The 18,954-nt window shown below is 51.0% G+C and overlaps 1 protein-coding gene across 1 annotated transcript; it reads left to right on the plus strand.

The window, feature by feature from the left end:
* The first annotated feature begins 289 nt into the window (after positions 1–289).
* On the plus strand, positions 290–18,887 carry NPR2 (natriuretic peptide receptor 2). Its single transcript, XM_082617911.1, has 22 exons — positions 290–1,750; positions 2,575–2,780; positions 9,240–9,353; positions 9,657–9,792; positions 10,036–10,130; positions 10,358–10,490; positions 10,718–10,802; positions 11,042–11,162; positions 11,325–11,399; positions 11,609–11,686; positions 11,926–12,030; positions 12,148–12,219; positions 14,200–14,359; positions 14,540–14,695; positions 14,773–14,941; positions 15,101–15,247; positions 15,744–15,867; positions 16,057–16,125; positions 17,711–17,885; positions 17,957–18,055; positions 18,323–18,414; positions 18,548–18,887. The coding sequence occupies exons 1-22, from the start codon at positions 1,084–1,086 to the stop codon at positions 18,611–18,613; spliced, it is 3,144 nt and encodes a 1,047-aa protein (XP_082474037.1). The 5' UTR covers positions 290–1,083; the 3' UTR covers positions 18,614–18,887.
* The last annotated feature ends 67 nt before the right edge of the window (positions 18,888–18,954 follow it).

Raw genomic sequence — 18,954 nt, forward strand, 5'->3', positions numbered from 1 at the left:
GTAGGCCTTAAAGTGAGGGGACGCCCGGAACCTCGCCGGCCTGAGAGGCCCTTGCGCGGAGCCCCCGGGCTGTCGCCGGGTGGGTTGGAGACCTGGGAGGTCCCCGGGCGCCCGGGTGGGAGTGGGGAATCGGGAGCGGGGGAGACAGCAGGCGCCGGAGGGTGGGGCCGGGCGGGGGAGGAGGAGGGGCCGCGGGGAGGGGGCGGGGAAGGCGCGGGGCGGGGGCGGGGGCGGGGGCGGGGGCGGGCGGCCTGCCCGGGGAGTCACACTCTGCAGCCGCCGGCGCAGCGAGCGGAGACGGCGGGGCCGCGGCAACCTGACCTGGACGAGCGGCGCGCCCGGGGGCCCAGGCGGGGGGCGGGAGGAAGCGTGGGGCAGCGCCGGCCGCCCGGGCCCAGGAGAAGCGGAGCAGAGAGGAGCGGGGACACGGGCGGGGCCGCCGCAGCTCCGGATGGGACCAGCGCCCTGGGCCCGTTAGTCCAAGCAGGAGCTTCGGGAGAAGCCTTCACAGGGAGATTTACCCCTGCCTTGCCTTCTCCTCCGGCCCAGGCCTCGCTTCGCTGCCCGCCTGCCCATGGTCCCAGTCCTTCCGCCGCGCCGGCCCCCTCCCACCTTATCCCCTTGGTCCTTCTTTTCGCAGCTCTCTGCCCTCCTAGCCCTTTCAGCGGTGAGGTCCCCCCAGGCCTTCTCTTTGTACCAGCCTCCCCACCCCCTCCACCCCATCCCAGTCTCGGATCCCCTTTTCCTTCTCAGCTTTAGATTCATCAGACGACTTCACCTCTCACTCTCCCCATCCCAGTCACAGGCCCCCTCGGTCCCTCCCTCCTCCTGCCACCCTACTCTTAGCCCTCCTCCGTCCCTGCCCTAGGCCGGTGGACCCACTCCTTACCCACTCCCCGGGGCTTCCTCCCACCTCCTCCTCCCCGATTCCGGCCACTTTCTGTACCCCAGCCTACCCAGCTTACCCTCGTCTCTCTCCCTGGCGGCCCTTCCCCAGGTTCCAGGCTGGGCGGTGCTTGTGGCTCCCCCGTAGGCCGGAGCGGCCCCAGGCTCCGGGGGGGGTGGGGCCGCTGCTTTCTCCCCATGGCACTGCCATCACTCCTGCTGGTGGTGGCAGCCCTGGCAGGTGGGGTGCGTCCTCCGGGGGCGCGGAACCTGACGCTGGCGGTGGTGCTGCCAGAACACAACCTCAGCTATGCCTGGGCCTGGCCACGGGTGGGTCCCGCTGTGGCGCTCGCTGTGGAGGCGCTGGGCCGGGCGCTGCCCGTGGACCTACGGTTCGTCAGCTCTGAACTAGATGGCGCCTGCTCTGAGTACCTGGCCCCGCTGCGCGCTGTGGACCTCAAGCTCTACCACGATCCCGACCTTCTGTTGGGCCCCGGTTGCGTGTACCCCGCTGCCTCTGTGGCCCGCTTTGCCTCACATTGGCGCCTTCCCCTGCTGACTGCGGGTGCTGTGGCCTCTGGTTTTGCGGCTAAGAATGAGCATTATCGTACCCTGGTGCGCACTGGTCCCTCTGCTCCCAAGCTGGGTGAGTTTGTAGTGACGCTACATGGGCACTTCAATTGGACTGCCCGTGCTGCCTTGCTGTATCTGGATGCTCGCACAGATGACCGGCCTCACTACTTCACCATCGAGGGCGTCTTTGAGGCCCTGCAGGGCAGCAACCTCAGTGTGCAGCACCAGGTGTATGCCCGTGAGCCGGGGGGCCCTGAGCAGGCCACCCACTTCATCCGGGCCAACGGGCGCAGTGAGTGTGGCCCGGGCTACTTAGGGTCAGGGGAGGAGGGTCGCTGTGTCCCTGGAGCTGAGCGCTGGGAAGCTGTAGATGGAGATAGCCGTGGAGGAGCCGAATGTGGTGGTTGGGATCAAGAAACACGTGTGGATGGAGCCCCTGGGAGGGGTTAAGGCGCTGTGTTGGGGGGCTTGTGGATGTCACAGACAGATGTGAACAAGGAGTAAGATGGCCTGAGGGGAGAAGCTTGTGTCGGGGAGAGTGTGGGATTGGGGGAAGTTGAATTTGGGGAGCAGTGTGAGTTCCCTGGAGTAGTGAATGTGGTTGATGGTCACTCCAAAATGTGTGCCTGTCTGTGAGCAGAGACTTCTCAGACTGGGCCGCCAATACCCCTTGGTGGCATAAAAAGCGTGAAGACTCCATAAATGGGCTTTGCGGTGCAGCTGATTAGGTTGGGAAAGACAGGTAAAGCTCACACTGAGAGAAATTCTGAGCAGTCAGTGCCTTTGAGCTTAGGGAAAGCCAGGGCAGAGTGGGGGAGTGAGGAGGGCTGGGGGGCGAGCCGCAGGCAGGGCTCTGGGAAGAGGAGGGGCTTGAAGGATAGCTCCCTTCCTCGGGTCTGGAATCAGCCTCTGACTTCTGCCAGATGGTCCATACGGTCCCAGGGTACTTATGACATAGACTCCAAGGGGGGAGGGTTGGGGAACATCTGCCGGGTGGTTGATAGATTAGGCCCTCTCTTCCTCGCTGAAGATGGAAATGCAGATGGTCAGAGAAGGGGCTGTTTAGGGTCCTGGATGCTTTCTCAGAGTGCCCCTCTGTCATGTACCTGCTCCCAGTTGTGTATATCTGCGGCCCTCTGGAGATACTGCATGAGATCCTGCTTCAGGCCCAGAGGGAGAACCTGACCAACGGAGATTATGTCTTCTTTTACCTGGATGTCTTTGGGGAGAGTCTCCGTGCGGGCCCCACGCGCTCCACAGGCCGGCCCTGGCAGGACAATCGCACCTGGGAACAGGCTGAGGCCCTCAGAGAAGCTTTTCAGGTATCATTTGAGCCAAACTTGAAGGGAGTGGGGAGAGGAGCTTTTTTGGGAATTCTCTGTCTCTCACAAGACCCCACAGAAACCCCAGCAAGAGGGCAAGAATTGTGAACCCCAGGGGTGAAATGGACGGAGGCTTTCCAAGTCTAGTCTCATCTTTGTGGCTCTTTCTCAGTGTGTCTTCCAAGGCTACCTCCCAAGATCCTGGAACACTGACTTTTCCTAAGTACCAATGGTAGATATACCGTGGGGTTGGGGGAAAGTTCAGGAAAAGATCTAGACCCCGCCCCTGGGAGGGCTTCCACCCTTTCTGGAGAGGCGAGGCATGATTGTGGTGCAGTTGGATACAAGTACAAGAAAGGATGTGATGATGTGTCCTGGAACAGACACTAAGAACTTGAGTGGTTCAGAGGAGAGAGTCACTGTGGGCTGGGTTTAGAGAAAGCTTTTATAAAGGAAGCAAGACTCTATGGTGACTTTAAAGATAGATGCCATATTCCTAGTCAGAGTGGGTGAGAGGATGCAGGCAGCTGGAGCAAAGAAAAAAAGATGGGAATGGACATGTTTGGGGATCCAAGAAGATACTGACCTGACAAGAAAGAATGGCTCACTTGGAGCAGATTACAGGAAATAATGCTGCAGAGGTAGATTCAGATTAAGGAGAGCTCTGAACCTAAGAATGAGGCGCTTGGGCTTGAATGGTGGGGTCTTCGAGGTGTTTTTGTGACGAGAAATATACTGACAGAACTCAGGTTGGATTAGAAGAGGAGGAGACAATGAGGCCACCTGCAATAGGTTAGAAGGCGGTACGGAGGTATGGACTTGAACTATGGTGATGATAGCAGGAATGAAAAGAGATGGATATGAGAAACAGTTTGTAGGGAAAATTGACATGACTGTCTTCACTTCTCTGCTCAAAACTTTCAATGACTTATTTCCTACAGAATAAAGTCCTGACTCCTTATCATGACATTTAAGATTTTATACAGTCCTCAACCCACTTTTAAAATCTTACCTCCCGGTACTGCTGAGTACTCCAGCCGGCTAGACCTCGCTCAGACCTGCTACCTCGGGCCTCCCTGCCCCCCTGCCTTTGGGGTCTTTGCTGCTTTTGTCCACAGTGGTCTTCCTCCCCTTACCCCAAATCTCTCCCTCTCAAAATCATACCCATGAATTGCTCCCCGATTCTCCCACCAATTTTTCACTTACTTATGTACATAAGTACTTTTTAAAACTTATTTACGCATACCCCCTTCTTATCCCAAAAAGGATTTGAGGTGGCGTATAGGATAACCTTAAGGTCTTTTCAACCCTGAGATTCTTTGACTCTAAGTAGATGTGTATAAGGGCTGGACTTGGGTGGCCACCTTCTCCAATGAGTAAGGTTTTATGTGGCTGTGATTATGTGTTTGGTAGTGTCTGACTGTGAATGACATATCTGTTTGCATGCCTGAGTATGAGTCTGTGACCGTCACACTTGAACACGGGCAGTGGCAGGACAGGTTTTGTTGCTGCTGAACTTTTGCCTTAAAACGACCTTCTCACCTTTGTGTGTCTGGATAATGCTTGTGTATTCTGTAATACTCAGATCAGTTATTTTCCCTTCTAGGAAACATCCCTGAATCCTCAGGTTGGACTGAATTTCCCACTCTTGTGCCTATCTCTATCTGCTCTAGAACTTACAACATTATTCAGTGAATGTTTGATTCATCTGAAGACTGACTCATTCTGTTAGTGTTTACTGAGCACCTGTTATGTCCTAGTCACTGTGCGAGGTGCTAGTATACAGCAGAGAACATAACAGATGTCCCTGCCCTTTGGAGCCTACATTCAGTAGAACAGACAGAGATGAACAAGCAATAGTTACAAACATAGAACAAACTGTGATGTGTTACTTAAAAAAAAAAAAAAAAAAGCATAGTGTGGTATGAGAGGAGAGTATCAGGGGGATTGTGCTTTAGCTAGTGTGGTCAAGCAGTGTCTCTCTAACCCTCCCAGATGGGAAGACTCCACAGCCTTCTGGGCCATACTCTCTTTGTGGAGGGAACACCTCTCTTCTTGTGGGAGAATTCCTACCAGCCAAGGGGCCCCAGCACTTAGGGTAGGAGGAGGAGGGATCTAGTCTGCTAACAGTTAGTTACATACAGTTGACTCTTGTACACTGTGGGGGTTAGGGGCACCCACCCTCCATGCAATAGAAAATCTGGGTATAACTTTACAGTCAGGCTTCCCTCTTGGAGGTTCCATCCACATCTGTGGATTCAACCAACCGTAGATCACATAGTACCATGGTCTGCGTTTATTGAAAAAAATCTGCATATCAGTGGACCCATGCAGTTCAAACCCAAGTTTTTCAAGGGTGAACTGTAAATTAATTCTCAGCTCTCCCACTCACTGTAGGCATTATTCAGGCAGAAAAACAAAGAGGGAGATTTTGCTACAATATAAGAGAAGGGGCAGTCGAGAATATGCTGAGGGGAAAATCAAAGGGAAGTTGTGTGGTCAGCTCCAGACAAGGATGAAAGAGCAGAGAGCCCACACCCCGGAGATACCTGGCCCACTGGGGTCCCAGACCAGGCCAGCCTGGAAAAGGTGGCAGCAGAGGTGAGGAGTCCCTGATACAGATGCCCACAGCCTTTCCAGGAGGGTGTCATGCCCAAGGAAGGGGTCCCAGCTCATGTTGGATACTAGCTGTTGGGGGAGAGGACTCTAAAATTAACTATGTTGCTATGATTTTTCTCCCTCATTGAACCATAGCCGCTTGAGGGCAGGGATCATGCTTATCTTTGTATTCTGTGTGCCTAGCACGTTTGCTGAGTTGAATCAAGGTGTGTGCTGGGAAGATGGGGGACGGGGTTAGGAATTCATTTAGACAAGAGTAGAGCTGGCAGGTACTGTAAACCAAGATGGTCAACCAGGAAAGGGAAGAATAAGCAGATACGGTGGAACTAACCAAATGACTAGGCTCTAAGGATCCAGAGTCTCTGTCTGGACATTTGAGAACATTCTACAGGGTCAGAAACCCAGGCAGAAGCCACAACCTAGGTGACCAGCATGAGACTGGGTTACAGATGGGGGACACCAGTGGCTAGAATGGAAGTAAGCAGTAAACCAAGGGCCGTGTAAGGCAGCATCTCTTGTGGAGACCATTCTGTTAATTTAGGCCACTGTTGACAGCGCCTCCTGCGGCAGCCAGAGTGGGTCTGGTTGTGGGTGGGCCCACAGGCAGAGCCAGGCATCTGCTGCCCTTGCACATTTCCCAGGTGCCCTCCTGGCTTCCACCCACCACTGTACCCATTTTGGCAGCCTTTGCTTTTTTTTTTTTTTTTCCGTCTGGGGTCCCCTGTGGAATGGGACACAGTTACCTACCTTTACCTTCTCTCTAGCCCCTGAGCAAGAACAGAAATTCTTTGGAAGTTCTTCTGCTTCTCTCTCTTTTTTTTAGTAGCTAGTAACCACAGCAAAACAGAGTCGAGCATAGCAGTTCTCAAAGTGTGGTCTTGGGATCCTGGGGGCCCCTGGAATCCTTTTAGGGGGACCATGAGGGCAAAACTATTTTTAAAATAATACTAAGGTGTTATTTGCCTCCGTCACTCTCATTCTTCCATGATTGTACAGTGGAGTTTTCCAGAGGTTATGTGACGTGTGATGATGTCATCATTCCGGCAGCTATAGGAGGTGTGCTTGTGTATTCTTGTGTTTTAAAACTTTGTCAGTTTTAATTTCTAATATGGTAAATATTGATAGATGTAATCCAAACAAACAAAAGCTCCTTGGGCTCCTCAATAATTTCTAGTAGCGTAAAGGGGTCATGAGACCAGAAAGATTGAGAACTGCTAGTCTAGCAAAGAAACAAACCTAGACCCACCGTGTGTGGCACCCCGACATATGTGGCCCCTGAAATCATTGCAGAGACCGGATATGGCCTCAAGGTGGACATCTGGGCAGCTGGTGTAATCACTTACATCCTGCTCTGTGGTTTCCCTCCATTCCGTGGAAGCAGTGATGACCAGGAGGTGCTTTTTGATCAGATTTTGATGGGGCAAGTGGACTTCCCTTCTCCGTACTGGGATAACGTTTCTGATTCTGCAAAGGAGCTCATTACCATGATGCTGATGGTGGATGTAGATCAGCGATTTTCAGCCGTGCAGGTCCTCGAACATCCCTGGGTTAATCCCCTAATTCAATCCTCCTTACCATCGTGTGACTTTCATTGTGGAAAAGATGACTCATTGCGTCCTTCCATTTCACAATTCTGGACCTCTTTTAGTAACCAATGCCCCTGATGCCCTTGACAGTGCAATGCAGTGTGGTGGGAAGACCACAGAGTTCCAACCTATTTCAGGCCTGACTTAGCCATTTTCTAGCCCTGTGACCTTAAGCAAATTTTTTAACCTTGCAGGGCCTCAGTTTGCTCATCTTCAAAATGGGAAAAAATACTTTTTAAAAAGCATTGAAAACCTATTATCAACCTTTATAATGAAATAGAAATTGTGTGAAGCCTGATCTTTTCAAGTTTTTTTTTTTTTTTTTTTTTGCGGTACGCGGGCCTCTCACTGTTGGTTCCTCTCCCGTTGCGGAGCACAGGCTCCGGACGTGCAGGCTCAGCGGCCATGGCTCACGGGCCTAGCCGCTCCGCGGCATGTGGGATCCTCCCGGACCGGGGCACAAACCCGTGTCCCCTGCATCGGCAGGCGGACTCTCAACCACTGCGCCACCAGGGAAGCCCCTCAAGTTTTTAAACTAACTTTTTACATTTTTTGTCAACCATATCCTACCCTTCTATTATTCTTTGAATAGGTGTTACTGAACGAACCCTTCCAACCCCACCCTCAGTCTCCCTCTCCTTTTTAATTCTGCCTGACAGTGGGAGAGTATTAGCAGTGTGTGATCAAGCATCCAAATGCTCCAGTAAGAATAATTACATCATGAAGTAGACTCCAGTCTAATATAATCAATGTGTATTAGAAACTGACTTCATTATTTCCTACCTGGAATGAATTGATCTATAATAGATCGTAAGTGATATATCTAGTATCTCTATGGTACTTTCTGTGACAGGAATGAACACAACTGGGAGAAACGGCTAGTTTTATTTTTTTAATTTTTTAAATTTTTAATTTTTTTAAAGAATCAATTTTATTTATTATATTTAGTTTTTGGTTGCATTGGGCCTTCGTTGCTGCACATGGGCTTTCTGTAGTTGTGGCGAGGGGGGGCTACTCCTCGTTGCGGTGTGCGGGTTTCTCATTGTGGTGGCTTCTTGTTGCGGAGCATGGGCTCTAGGCACATGGGCTTCAGTAGTTGTGGCACGCGGGCTCAGCAGTTGTGGCTCGCGGGATCTAGAGCACAGGCTCAGTAGTTGTGGCGCACGGGCTTAGTTGCTCCGCGGCATGTGGGATCTTCCCCAATCAGGGATCGAACCTGTGTCCCCGGCCTTGGCAGGTGGATTCCTAACCACTGCGCCACCAGGGAAGTCCCCAAATGACTGTTTTTAATCTCTCATTTCACAAAGTCACGTTTCACAAAATATATCGATCTGAAGTCTTTCCCCAAAGTTGCAGTGCCAGTTTCCTGACGAAGGCAGAGGCTGGTCTCAGTGATTGTGGAGGCCTGAGGTGGAGGCAGAGGCCAAGAAGCGGGAAGTGTGTGAGGCCAGTGGGCCAGTGGGAGCCAGGCAGGCATCCCAGTGAAAGACAGAGACTTGCTGACTGTGGCCAGTGAGAAGTGTGCATGACTGAGACCATGTGTGCCACTGGCTTATCTATGAGATGTGTGTGGGCATGTGACTGTTTTCCTTGTGACTCATGATGTGTGGGACTATGCCAGTATGCAGGACGGTGCTGCATATGGTGGGTGTTCCATGCACATTAAAGGAGCCGGCTCATGGCTTTTTACAGATGGAATCACTCTCTCAAAGTATTTCCCCCAGTTGTCATAGGACCTGAAATCTCTAATTCACTGGGAGGAGGCACCGTGCTCAAGTGGCCCAAATGAAAATGTAAACATTTTACTGATAACATTAGCAGTAATTAACACCAGGGAGAGGAGCTGTTGCTCAGTGTTGTCCTTGCCAGTAAACAGGTACCCAGAAAGGATGGGACAGAGGAGCTGTGAGTGTCATGGCAGCCCTGCTGGGAGGCCTGGGTGGTAGTAGGGGCTTCAGGACGATGAGGAGCCCAGTGTGGGGGATGGAGTTGACTTCATCTATTTCCCAGTCTCCACCTTCCCAGAACCATCCTATCTATCTATCTTGTATGGAGGTGTGCCACCTGCTCTCCCCAGAGTGTTAAACACACACACACACACACACACACAGAGTTTAGTATCCTCTCGGCCTTCAGAGTCACCCATGTACATTTTATATCATGTATATTTCAGCAAGTTTCCCTGTCCTGCTTCCTCTCTTCCCCTAATGCCCACCTTGAATCATTTCCACTCTCCCACGTGCTGTTGGTACAGATGGTATTGGTCATCACATACCGAGAACCCCCGAATCCTGAGTATCAGGAATTCCAGAATCGTCTTCTGATAAGAGCTCGGGAAGATTTTGGTGTGGAACTGGCCCCTTCCCTCGTAAGTAGATCTCTCTTTCCCCAAGAATCAGGCCAGGCTTTGAGGAAAGCCTCTTCTCCCTAACTCAGAATCAAGCCTTGGCCATGGAGCCAGCCCTACTTTGGGGGCTGTCCACTTCCATTCAGGATTTTCTCTTCTGCCTTAGTGTTCAGTGAGGTAGGGATGGCACCTTAGGAATGAGAGGAGGGAAGAAAGCAAACCAGAACGAGGAGAGGTAGAAGGAGACCCCAGAGATGGAAAAGGGGGCTGGGGAGGGGGCCTGGCAGGACCTTTGGAGAGCACTGCTGACGTTACCACCCCCAGATGAACCTCATTGCTGGCTGCTTCTACGATGGGATCCTGCTATATGCTGAAGTCCTGAATGAGACAATACAGGAAGGAGGCACCCGGGAAGATGGACTTCGAATTGTCGAGAAGATGCAAGGAAGAAGATACCATGGTAATGGAGAGGGTCGGTTGGAGGCCAGAGTTCTGCTGTCACGCTCAGGAGTGGAGTGGGCAGAAGAGAACACAGACACCAGGGGCAGGAGGGGGAGTTAGTAGGGGTCAGAGGACATGGCAGAGGTGGACACATATTAAGAATGGGGGCAGGGACAGACCGTGAGGTGACTGGAGGGATGGGGAGGACAGGAGAGGGGCCTAGGGTAGATCTCAAAGTAAGGGGTACTCCTTTCTGTCTTAGGTGTAACTGGACTGGTTGTTATGGACAAGAACAATGACCGGGAGACTGATTTTGTCCTGTGGGCCATGGGAGACCTGGATTCTGGGGACTTTCAGGTGATGGGGGACGAGGCAGGGAGGAGAGTGGGGGGCCTGCAAACCCAGCTTTCAGGGGGTCAACGGGGGCAGAATCACAGGTTCTAGAGGCAGGGACTTATTTCCTGTGCTGGAGCTGCATGGTGGGTGGGCGGTAGGATGGGGAGAAAAGCACCCAAATAGCTGGGTTTGGGGGGAGGAGGCTGGTGGGAGCAGGCCTGTGGGCCCTGTTTTCTCCTTCCTCACAGCCTGCAGCCCACTACTCGGGAGCCGAAAAGCAGATTTGGTGGACAGGACGGCCCATCCCCTGGGTGAAGGGGGCCCCCCCTTTGGACAATCCCCCCTGTGCCTTTGACTTGGACGACCCATCCTGTGATAAAAGTGGGTGTGTGCAGGGACTGGGAGCAATCCTTCCTCCCTTGACTTTCCATTCTTTTACCTCCTCCTCACGGGCTCCCCCACCCTTAGCTCTATATCCCCTCTTCTCCTATGCCCCCTGCCTGCTTCTTTACCTCTAGAGATCTGTCTGCTCCCTGCACCTAAGAGCATCCCCCCTCCCCGTTCACAGCACCACACACAGTCTTTCTCAGGGCCCCCTCTCCCTTCAGCCCCACTTTCCACTCTGGCAATTGTGGCGCTGGGCACAGGAATCACCTTCATCATGTTTGGCGTTTCCAGCTTCCTCATTTTCCGGTGAGTTCTGGGCTTTCCGCTGACCTACTCCCTCCCTCCCGTTTCCACGCAGACTTCTGGCTGAGGCCAGGGGCCCCCAGAACATGGGGGAGGGACTGCATCCCTCTCTCTCAGTCCTGTGTCTGGGGTGTGACAACTGCAGCTTCAGGAGCTGCCGGGAAGTCTCTGCAGCCCCGCTGTTGGCTTCTGGGGTGGTAGGTTTGGGCTTGCCAGTCAACTGAGGTGTGCAGTCCTTACAGAAAACTGATGCTGGAGAAAGAGCTGGCTAGCATGTTGTGGCGCATTCGCTGGGAGGAGCTGCAATTTGGCAATTCAGAGCGATACCATAAAGGTGCAGGCAGTCGCCTCACACTGTCGCTGGTGAGCCCTCGTCTCAGCTGTCCCTCTGCTTCCCTCTGAGTGCCTGTCCTTTCGTACCCTGGACCTTTCCCAGCACATCAGCCTGTAACGGTAGCACCTGCACTACCACCACCATCTAATGTTCCTTTCATCCTTCCGCCTCCATGTTGCCCTTGGCCCCAGCGGGGATCCAGTTACGGCTCGCTCATGACAGCCCATGGGAAATACCAGATCTTTGCCAACACCGGTCACTTCAAGGTGAACATTCGTCCACTTGTTCTGGTCCCCACCATTTCATCCTGTCTCATCCGCATCTGTCACCTCTTCCCGTGACCCTCTGCTCCTCATAACCCTCCTCTCTGTCCAGCTGAGCTCCTGGTTGCTCCCACAGTTCTCCAGTCTTTCCCAGCACCCAGAGACCCTTTCTGATATTAATGTCCCTCTTCCCCTTTCACTCCCACCATCAGGGAAATGTTGTTGCCATCAAACATGTGAATAAGAAGCGCATTGAGCTGACCCGACAGGTTCTGTTTGAACTCAAACATGTAAGTCGTGGCGTATGGGTTGAGGGCCAGGGGTAAATAAGAATGGGGAAGGGGAAGGCGAAGGGGAAGGGGAGGACTAGGGAATAGTAAAATTGGCTAGGAGGGCAATGGGTTTATTTATAAATGATTTCAAGTTGTAAGTACAATTAAGAGAAAGGTCCTCTCATGTAGTGGTAGATTTCTGTATCTAATTTTTAGCTCTTTCAATTCTCTTTCTCTTCCTTTTTTTTTTTTTCTAGATGAGAGATGTTCAGTTCAACCATCTCACTCGCTTCATTGGCGCCTGCATAGACCCTCCCAACATTTGCATCGTCACCGAGTATTGTCCTCGTGGGAGTTTACAGGTGAGGGATACAGGTGGGGATTATAGGCGCAGGAGAGATAGGCCCAGAGTTACACTGACTCTGCAGGTAATAGTGGGGCGAGGAAAGTCACATAATCTATTCCATGTCACTTACCAGGATATTCTGGAAAATGATAGCATCAACTTGGATTGGATGTTTCGTTATTCACTCATTAATGACCTTGTTAAGGTGAGTCTTCCCCACTCCTCCCTGAGTTCATCCACTTTAAAATGCCTCCCTCTTTCTATCTTTGCTTATGGTTTCTCTTCCTAGTCTAAAAATTCCATCTCTCCATTTCCCCTTATTCTTAAGGTTGGATAATAATGGGTAAACAATGGATTTGGGGCTTTTAATTGGGGGGAATGAGTTTTATCTGCCACAAAGAGTCCTGTACTTGTAGAGAACTTCTGTCTTCCTGCCCAATCTCAAATCTCAGATCTCAAATATCTCAAATCTCTCTCCGTCATCTTTTCTTTTTCCTCCAAGAGTTTATATTAAAATCTCTTAGAAAGGAAAAATTAATGGGGTCTCCAAACATATTTATCTGCTGTTTTTTTTCTCATCATTTACTCTCTAACCAATATTTGGCGTATCTGCTCTTTTGTTCAGAAAAACTGAAATTCGAAATGAACATTTATTAGTAAAACTAAGAGAAGCCAAGGAAAATTACACTAAATGTTTGGTATCTTCTAATATACTAGGTTTCAGCTATTTTCAAGTGACCCAGAGGTCCGTGGATTTGTGGAGGCATAAATTTGAATCTTGCACAGGTGGGACAGGTGTTTAGAAGCAAGTCCCCTAGCCAGTGAGCTAGCCTAGTGGATCACCTGTACCACACCTGGAGCTGGCTTTGGTTTTTCTGCATAGCTTTCAAGAGGTTATTTAAAAAATTTTGTGTGTGTGTGTTAAAGTTTGCCATCAAATCAGAGATAAAATATTAGGTAAAGTTGATGTGGTGCTCAGCTGGAGGTGTGATGATAAATGTAAGGAAAACATGACTCTTGAGAGAACAGTGATTTGATGGAAAGGTGATTTAGAACAAAGCCAGAAGCCTAATATCTGTATTCACGAGTATGGAGATTCCCAGAGGTTTGTTGATATCAAGATGAAACGAATAAAAAGGAAGAGTTCACAGAGATTAGAGTTTTGAGTTGTTTAAGCCCAGAGCTAAACATTTAAAGGAGGTTAGCATACAGGACACTGTATCCTTTTTCTGTTCCACCTGAACTGACTTCCCAGGGGAAGCACCTCTGCCTTCTTAGGACCTGCCTTAGAGTCCCTCACAGGCAAACTTTATCTCCTCTCTGGCCCCAGGGGGGCCAGAAGTTTCAGGCTTCTGCATTGGCTTGGTAGCTACCTCCTACCTTTGTCCAATTCCCAGGTTTTTCTAATTTACTATTTTCTCCACTTTCTCTCTGGCCCAACATCCCCTGTAGTAGATTGCTTTCCTCCTCCATCTCGACTTGCCTGCCTATACATGGTTGTATGTTAAAGTTTACAACTGGCTAGTCTTCCTTGGTGCATCCAGGTACTCTTGATACCTGGATCTCAAGCCATGTCTTCCTGAGTAGTGGCCAAGCATTTGAGGCCACCATGGGTGTTGTATTCTTGGAGTTCACCCTCAGAGTTCTGATCCCTTCATTACTCAGAAGACAGACCGCCCCTTTCCAGGGTAATAACTGATAGCTCCCCTTGTCCTTCTTCTTTTTTTTTTTTTTTTTTGTGGTACGCGGGCCTCTCACTGTTTTGGCCTCTCCCGTTGTGGAGCACAGGCTCCGGACGCGCAGGCTCAGCGGCCATGGCTCACGGGCCCAGCCGCTCTGCAGCATGTGGGATCTTCCCGGACCGGGGCACGAACCCGTGTCCCCTGCATCGGCAGGCGGACTCTCAACCACTGTGCCACCAGGGAAGCCCTGTCCTTCCTCTTAAGCATGTCTCCTATCCCTGGTGCCTGGGTGCGGATATACTGCTTAAGGTACCAGGAAGAGACAACTCTCCTATTTTGCCTGCTTCCTGGGGTGGAAACTGTACAAAGGATGCATTCCAAAATTAGCTTATTGTTTTTATGGTCCAAAGATCTTTAGACAGCTAGCTAATACCCATCTCACGGAGAGGGGGTATCCCAAGCCAGATATGATCCAATCCCATGACTTGATCTGTATCCTGCAGGGCATGGCCTTTCTCCATAACAGCATTATTGCATCCCATGGGAGTCTCAAGTCCTCCAACTGTGTGGTGGATAGTCGTTTTGTGCTCAAAATCACAGACTATGGCCTGGCCAGCTTCCGATCAACTGCTGAACCTGATGACAACCACGCCCTCTATGCCAGTGAGGCCTTCCCCCACAACCTGCTTTTACATTGCCCCCCTGGCCCTGATCATTTCCACCTAGGGAGGGTGGGAGAGGGAGACGGAGTGACAGTAATATGGCGAGCATTATGGGAATGAGGCCAGGTGGGCTTGGGGATTCCCTTTTTGAGGACCTGGCCAGCCTGTTCCCTCTTTTCAGAGAAGCTGTGGACTGCCCCAGAACTGCTCATTGGGAACCCCTTGCCAACCACAGGCATGCAGAAGGCCGATGTCTATAGCTTTGGGATAATCTTACAGGAGATAGCACTTCGCAGTGGTCCTTTCTACTTGGAGGGCCTGGACCTAAGCCCCAAAGGTGAGAGTCAATCTACTACCCAGAGCCTCCTCTACTTGGGGGACCTGTTCTTCATCCAAACCCTTTATCACCCTCAGAGATTGTCCAGAAGGTCCGAAATGGTCAGCGGCCTTATTTCCGGCCAAGCATTGACCGGACCCAACTGAACGAAGAGCTGGTTTTGCTGATGGAGCGGTGTTGGGCCCAGGACGCAGCTGAGCGACCCGACTTTGGACAGATTAAGGGCTTCATTCGCCGCTTTAACAAGTGAGAGGGCACTACGGTGCAGGAGCTCCCCGGGGCTAGCAGACTCATCAGTCTTAGTGGATGAAGTGGGGTTGGTGGGGCCGAGAGGGTGGGTTGGGTAGAAAGCCCTGGGAGTCTTGAGCATCTTGGAGCAGGTACCCTATCCTGGCCTCCTTCCAGGGAGGGTGGCACCAGCATACTGGACAACCTCCTATTGCGCATGGAGCAGTATGCCAACAACCTGGAGAAGCTGGTGGAGGAACGCACACAGGCCTACCTGGAGGAGAAACGCAAGGCTGAGGCTCTGCTCTACCAAATTCTACCCCAGTGAGACTTCTGTCCCCCTTCCTGAATTTTCCTTTGGTATTTTGTTGGTTTCTGCCTAATCAAGCTCCTGAGAACTCACTTCCCAACCCTTAGAATGCTGCTTTGTTACATCTTGCTACCATGAGCCCATTCTGGCTCTAGACCGTGTGTTTTCATTCTGTCTCCAAATGAGTTGTGCTGCCTTCTTCCTGGCTTCCCATCCCTTCTTCTTAGGACACTGCTCTACCAGACCTTTGCTCCAGCAAGTGTATGTAGAACAATCCCAACTTGAGACGTTTAGCCCGCATCCCCAGGGATCCCCTTCCAACCCCACACCACTTGTACACCTTACCTTGCCCTGGACTGTCATGCCTTCCCAGCCACCTTCCTTCTCCTCCGCCAGGCTCAGCTTTCATGTTAGAACTCATCTCTGCTCCAGCCATACACTCCTTTCCTCTCTCTCGCCCTCCCACCCTCTTTCTCTGAGTTTGGCTCCAACTGTACCTTTGCTTCCTAGTTCAGTGGCAGAGCAGTTAAAACGGGGAGAGACCGTACAGGCCGAGGCCTTTGACAGCGTTACCATCTACTTCAGTGACATCGTTGGCTTCACAGCTTTGTCAGCAGAGAGCACCCCCATGCAGGTGAGAGCCAGGTGAGGGGCAGAGGGTGGGGTAGAGACCTGCGGGAGCTTCACTGGGGCATAGAGATCCTTGATAATAGGGAAGATTAGCTTGGTCTGTAGTTTCCATATCTTGTTATGGCTTGTGTGTTAAGAATTCTTAGAAAGTTGGACACAAGTCTTAAGGCCTCTACTTTCCCATCCCTGTTAGGTGGTGACGCTTCTTAATGATCTGTATACCTGCTTTGATGCCATAATTGACAACTTTGACGTCTACAAGGTGAGAGCTGGGGCTGCCCTTACACAGACACACTTTTAAAACCCAGTCTCCCCGAATCCCACATGCCTTACCTGTTCCAGGGTCAGTTTTCCTGCCTGGGTCTCCAGCATCCTAGTGCTAGAGTACCCTTTGTAGACAAATGAGGCTCTGGGACTGTAATTGTACATTCCTGTCTAATCTCTTGTGAATCCTTAAGGCTTCCCTAATCGGAACCATCACAAGATCTAACCTGTCTGCCACTTTTTGCCTGGGGGTATAGGCATAGCCTAGTCATCTTTTCTCTTTTCTTCATCCACTCCAGACATGGAGGAATCATACAGGATGTGGGTATAGAATGATTTATTGGGGTGAGGGACAAGCTATGTAGTGAAAGCTTTTTGTTGAAGTCATTGAGTTGGCACAGGGTAGGCTTTATTGTGCTTGGAAGTAAAAATGATCAGGCTTTGTGACCAACCGTGTGGCCTTGGGCAAGTAACAGAAGCTCCCTGAGCCTCAGATGTTTTATCTGTATGATGGGAATGATAAATTTATTGTGGAAAATGCCTAATATTGTGCAGATAATAATATTTATTACCCACTCCTGTCCCTTCCCTTTGGACTTACTCTGCCATCTCTGTTATTACTGTAACAAAGAACTCCCATAAACCCTTTACTTGCATTCACCAATTGTTTATATTTTCCCCCATTTGCTTTATTTTAAAAAAATCTATGTATCCATATATTATTTTCTGAACCTTTTGCAAGTAAGTTTCAGACACAGTGCCCCCTTTTTTAGAAAAATAAATTTATTTTATTTTTAGCTGCGTTGGGTCTTTGTTGCACGCGGGCTTTCTCTAGTTGTGGTGAGCGGGGGCTGCTCTTTGTTGTGGTGCACGTTGCAGTGGCTTCTCTTGTTGCGGAGCACGGGCCCTAGGCGCGCGGGCTTCAGTAGTTGTGGCTCATGGGCTCTAGAGCACAGGCTCAGTAGTTGTGGCGCACGGGCTTAGTTGCTTCCCGGCATGTGGGATCTTCCCGTACCAGGGCTCGAACCCATGTCCCCTGCATTGGCAGGCAGATTCTTAACCACTAGGCCACCAGGGAAGCCCCACAGTGCCCCTTTATCCCTAAACAGGTCAGTGTGTAGTTCCTAAAAACAAGGACCTTCTCTTACACAGCTTCAGTACAATTAACGAAGCCAAGTGCCTGCTTTCTTACCTTTTGACACTTTAGGCTGTCTGAGGCTCACTTCATTGGGCCTTGTTGACCTCCCCACCAGCTTCTGTGCTCCTCAGGGCAGCCCTGTTGTCTTGCTTCCCATTTCCTGACAGCAGAGCCTATTTGACCATGTCCTGTTGCAGACAGGGTGTCCATTCAGCATACATTTGTAGAGTATTCGCCAGGTGCTGGGGTGGGCAGGAGGATTTACAGATTCCCTTGACTTCCCCTTCTCCCAGATTCTCAGGACCATGGCACTTATTTTCTAGTCAATGTTCTGGCCCCCAGGCTGTCAGGATGACTCATAGTGGTACCCAGCTTGTCTCCTTCTGCCCTTCCCCATCCCCACTGATACAGATAGAGGTGACCTTTTCATCCCCCTCTCAATCAGGTAGAGACGATTGGAGATGCCTACATGGTGGTATCTGGCCTCCCAGGCAGAAATGGTCAGCGCCATGCCCCGGAAATTGCTCGTATGGCCCTGGCATTACTGGATGCAGTTTCTTCCTTCCGCATCCGCCACCGACCCCATGACCAGCTGAGGCTACGCATAGGGGTCCACACGGGTAAGGCCGACTCTCACTCCTGTCCTCATATCGACTTTTCCCAGGCTCTCCCAACCTATTTCTTCTCATAGGGCCCGTCTGTGCTGGGGTCGTTGGCCTGAAGATGCCCCGCTACTGTCTTTTTGGAGACACAGTGAACACTGCTTCCCGAATGGAGTCTAATGGTCAAGGTGAGACATCAGCCCTCAACCCCAGCTTCAGCCTCAACCTGTGTTGGCCTTTTCTTCTTTTCAGAGTTCCTCCAGATCTCATTCTGAGAGACCACAGTTTCTGACTGCCCCATCCTTGGACATATTTTGGTTCTAGTGCATGTGCCCTGGGAAGACTGAGACCCTCCTGAGGGATGGTGGTTGGGTAAAGCTCTCTCCGATGCTGCCAGTTCTTCGGTTGCCTTTTCTTTGATTCTTCTTTCCATCATTTCCCCTATCCCACCCCAGCCCTTAAGATTCATGTCTCCTCTACCACCAAGGATGCCCTGGATGAGCTAGGATGCTTCCAGCTAGAGCTTCGAGGGGATGTGGAGATGAAGGTGATGGCAGGCCATGGGGAGGGAGTCATGGAATGGGAGGATGAACACAAGCATGGGGTTTGTGGGGGGAAGGGAGGGAGATATGAGGAATAACATAGAAGAATCTGAATTATCTCTACTTCTCCGCTTCCAGGGAAAAGGAAAGATGCGAACTTACTGGCTCCTAGGAGAGCAGAAAGGACCTGCTGGGCTCCTGTAAACCCCACTTCTTCCCAACTCAGACAGTTCCCTGCTGCTGGTACCCGGGTGGGCAGTGGCCATCATCTCTCCACATAGCAGAAGGGGACATTGTCACATGAGATGGAAACCAACATGCAAAAAACCCCCAATTTATATGGAAGTTGCTGCCCTTTGCAGCCCAGCCTTGTATATATACCTGTCCCTCTCTGGCCTGGTTCCCCTCCTCCCTACCTTCTGTAAATATCTGTATCTAAACCAGAATATTTTGGCCAAATATAAAACAAACAAAAACAGTCATGGTGACATAGCCTGTTAGGGGCAACTCCAAGGAAAGGTTATGGGGTATGGACACAGTAACTC

Source organism: Mesoplodon mirus (genome assembly GCF_964341445.2).
Source record: "Mesoplodon mirus genome assembly, chromosome: 1".
NCBI lineage: Eukaryota > Metazoa > Chordata > Mammalia > Artiodactyla > Ziphiidae > Mesoplodon > Mesoplodon mirus.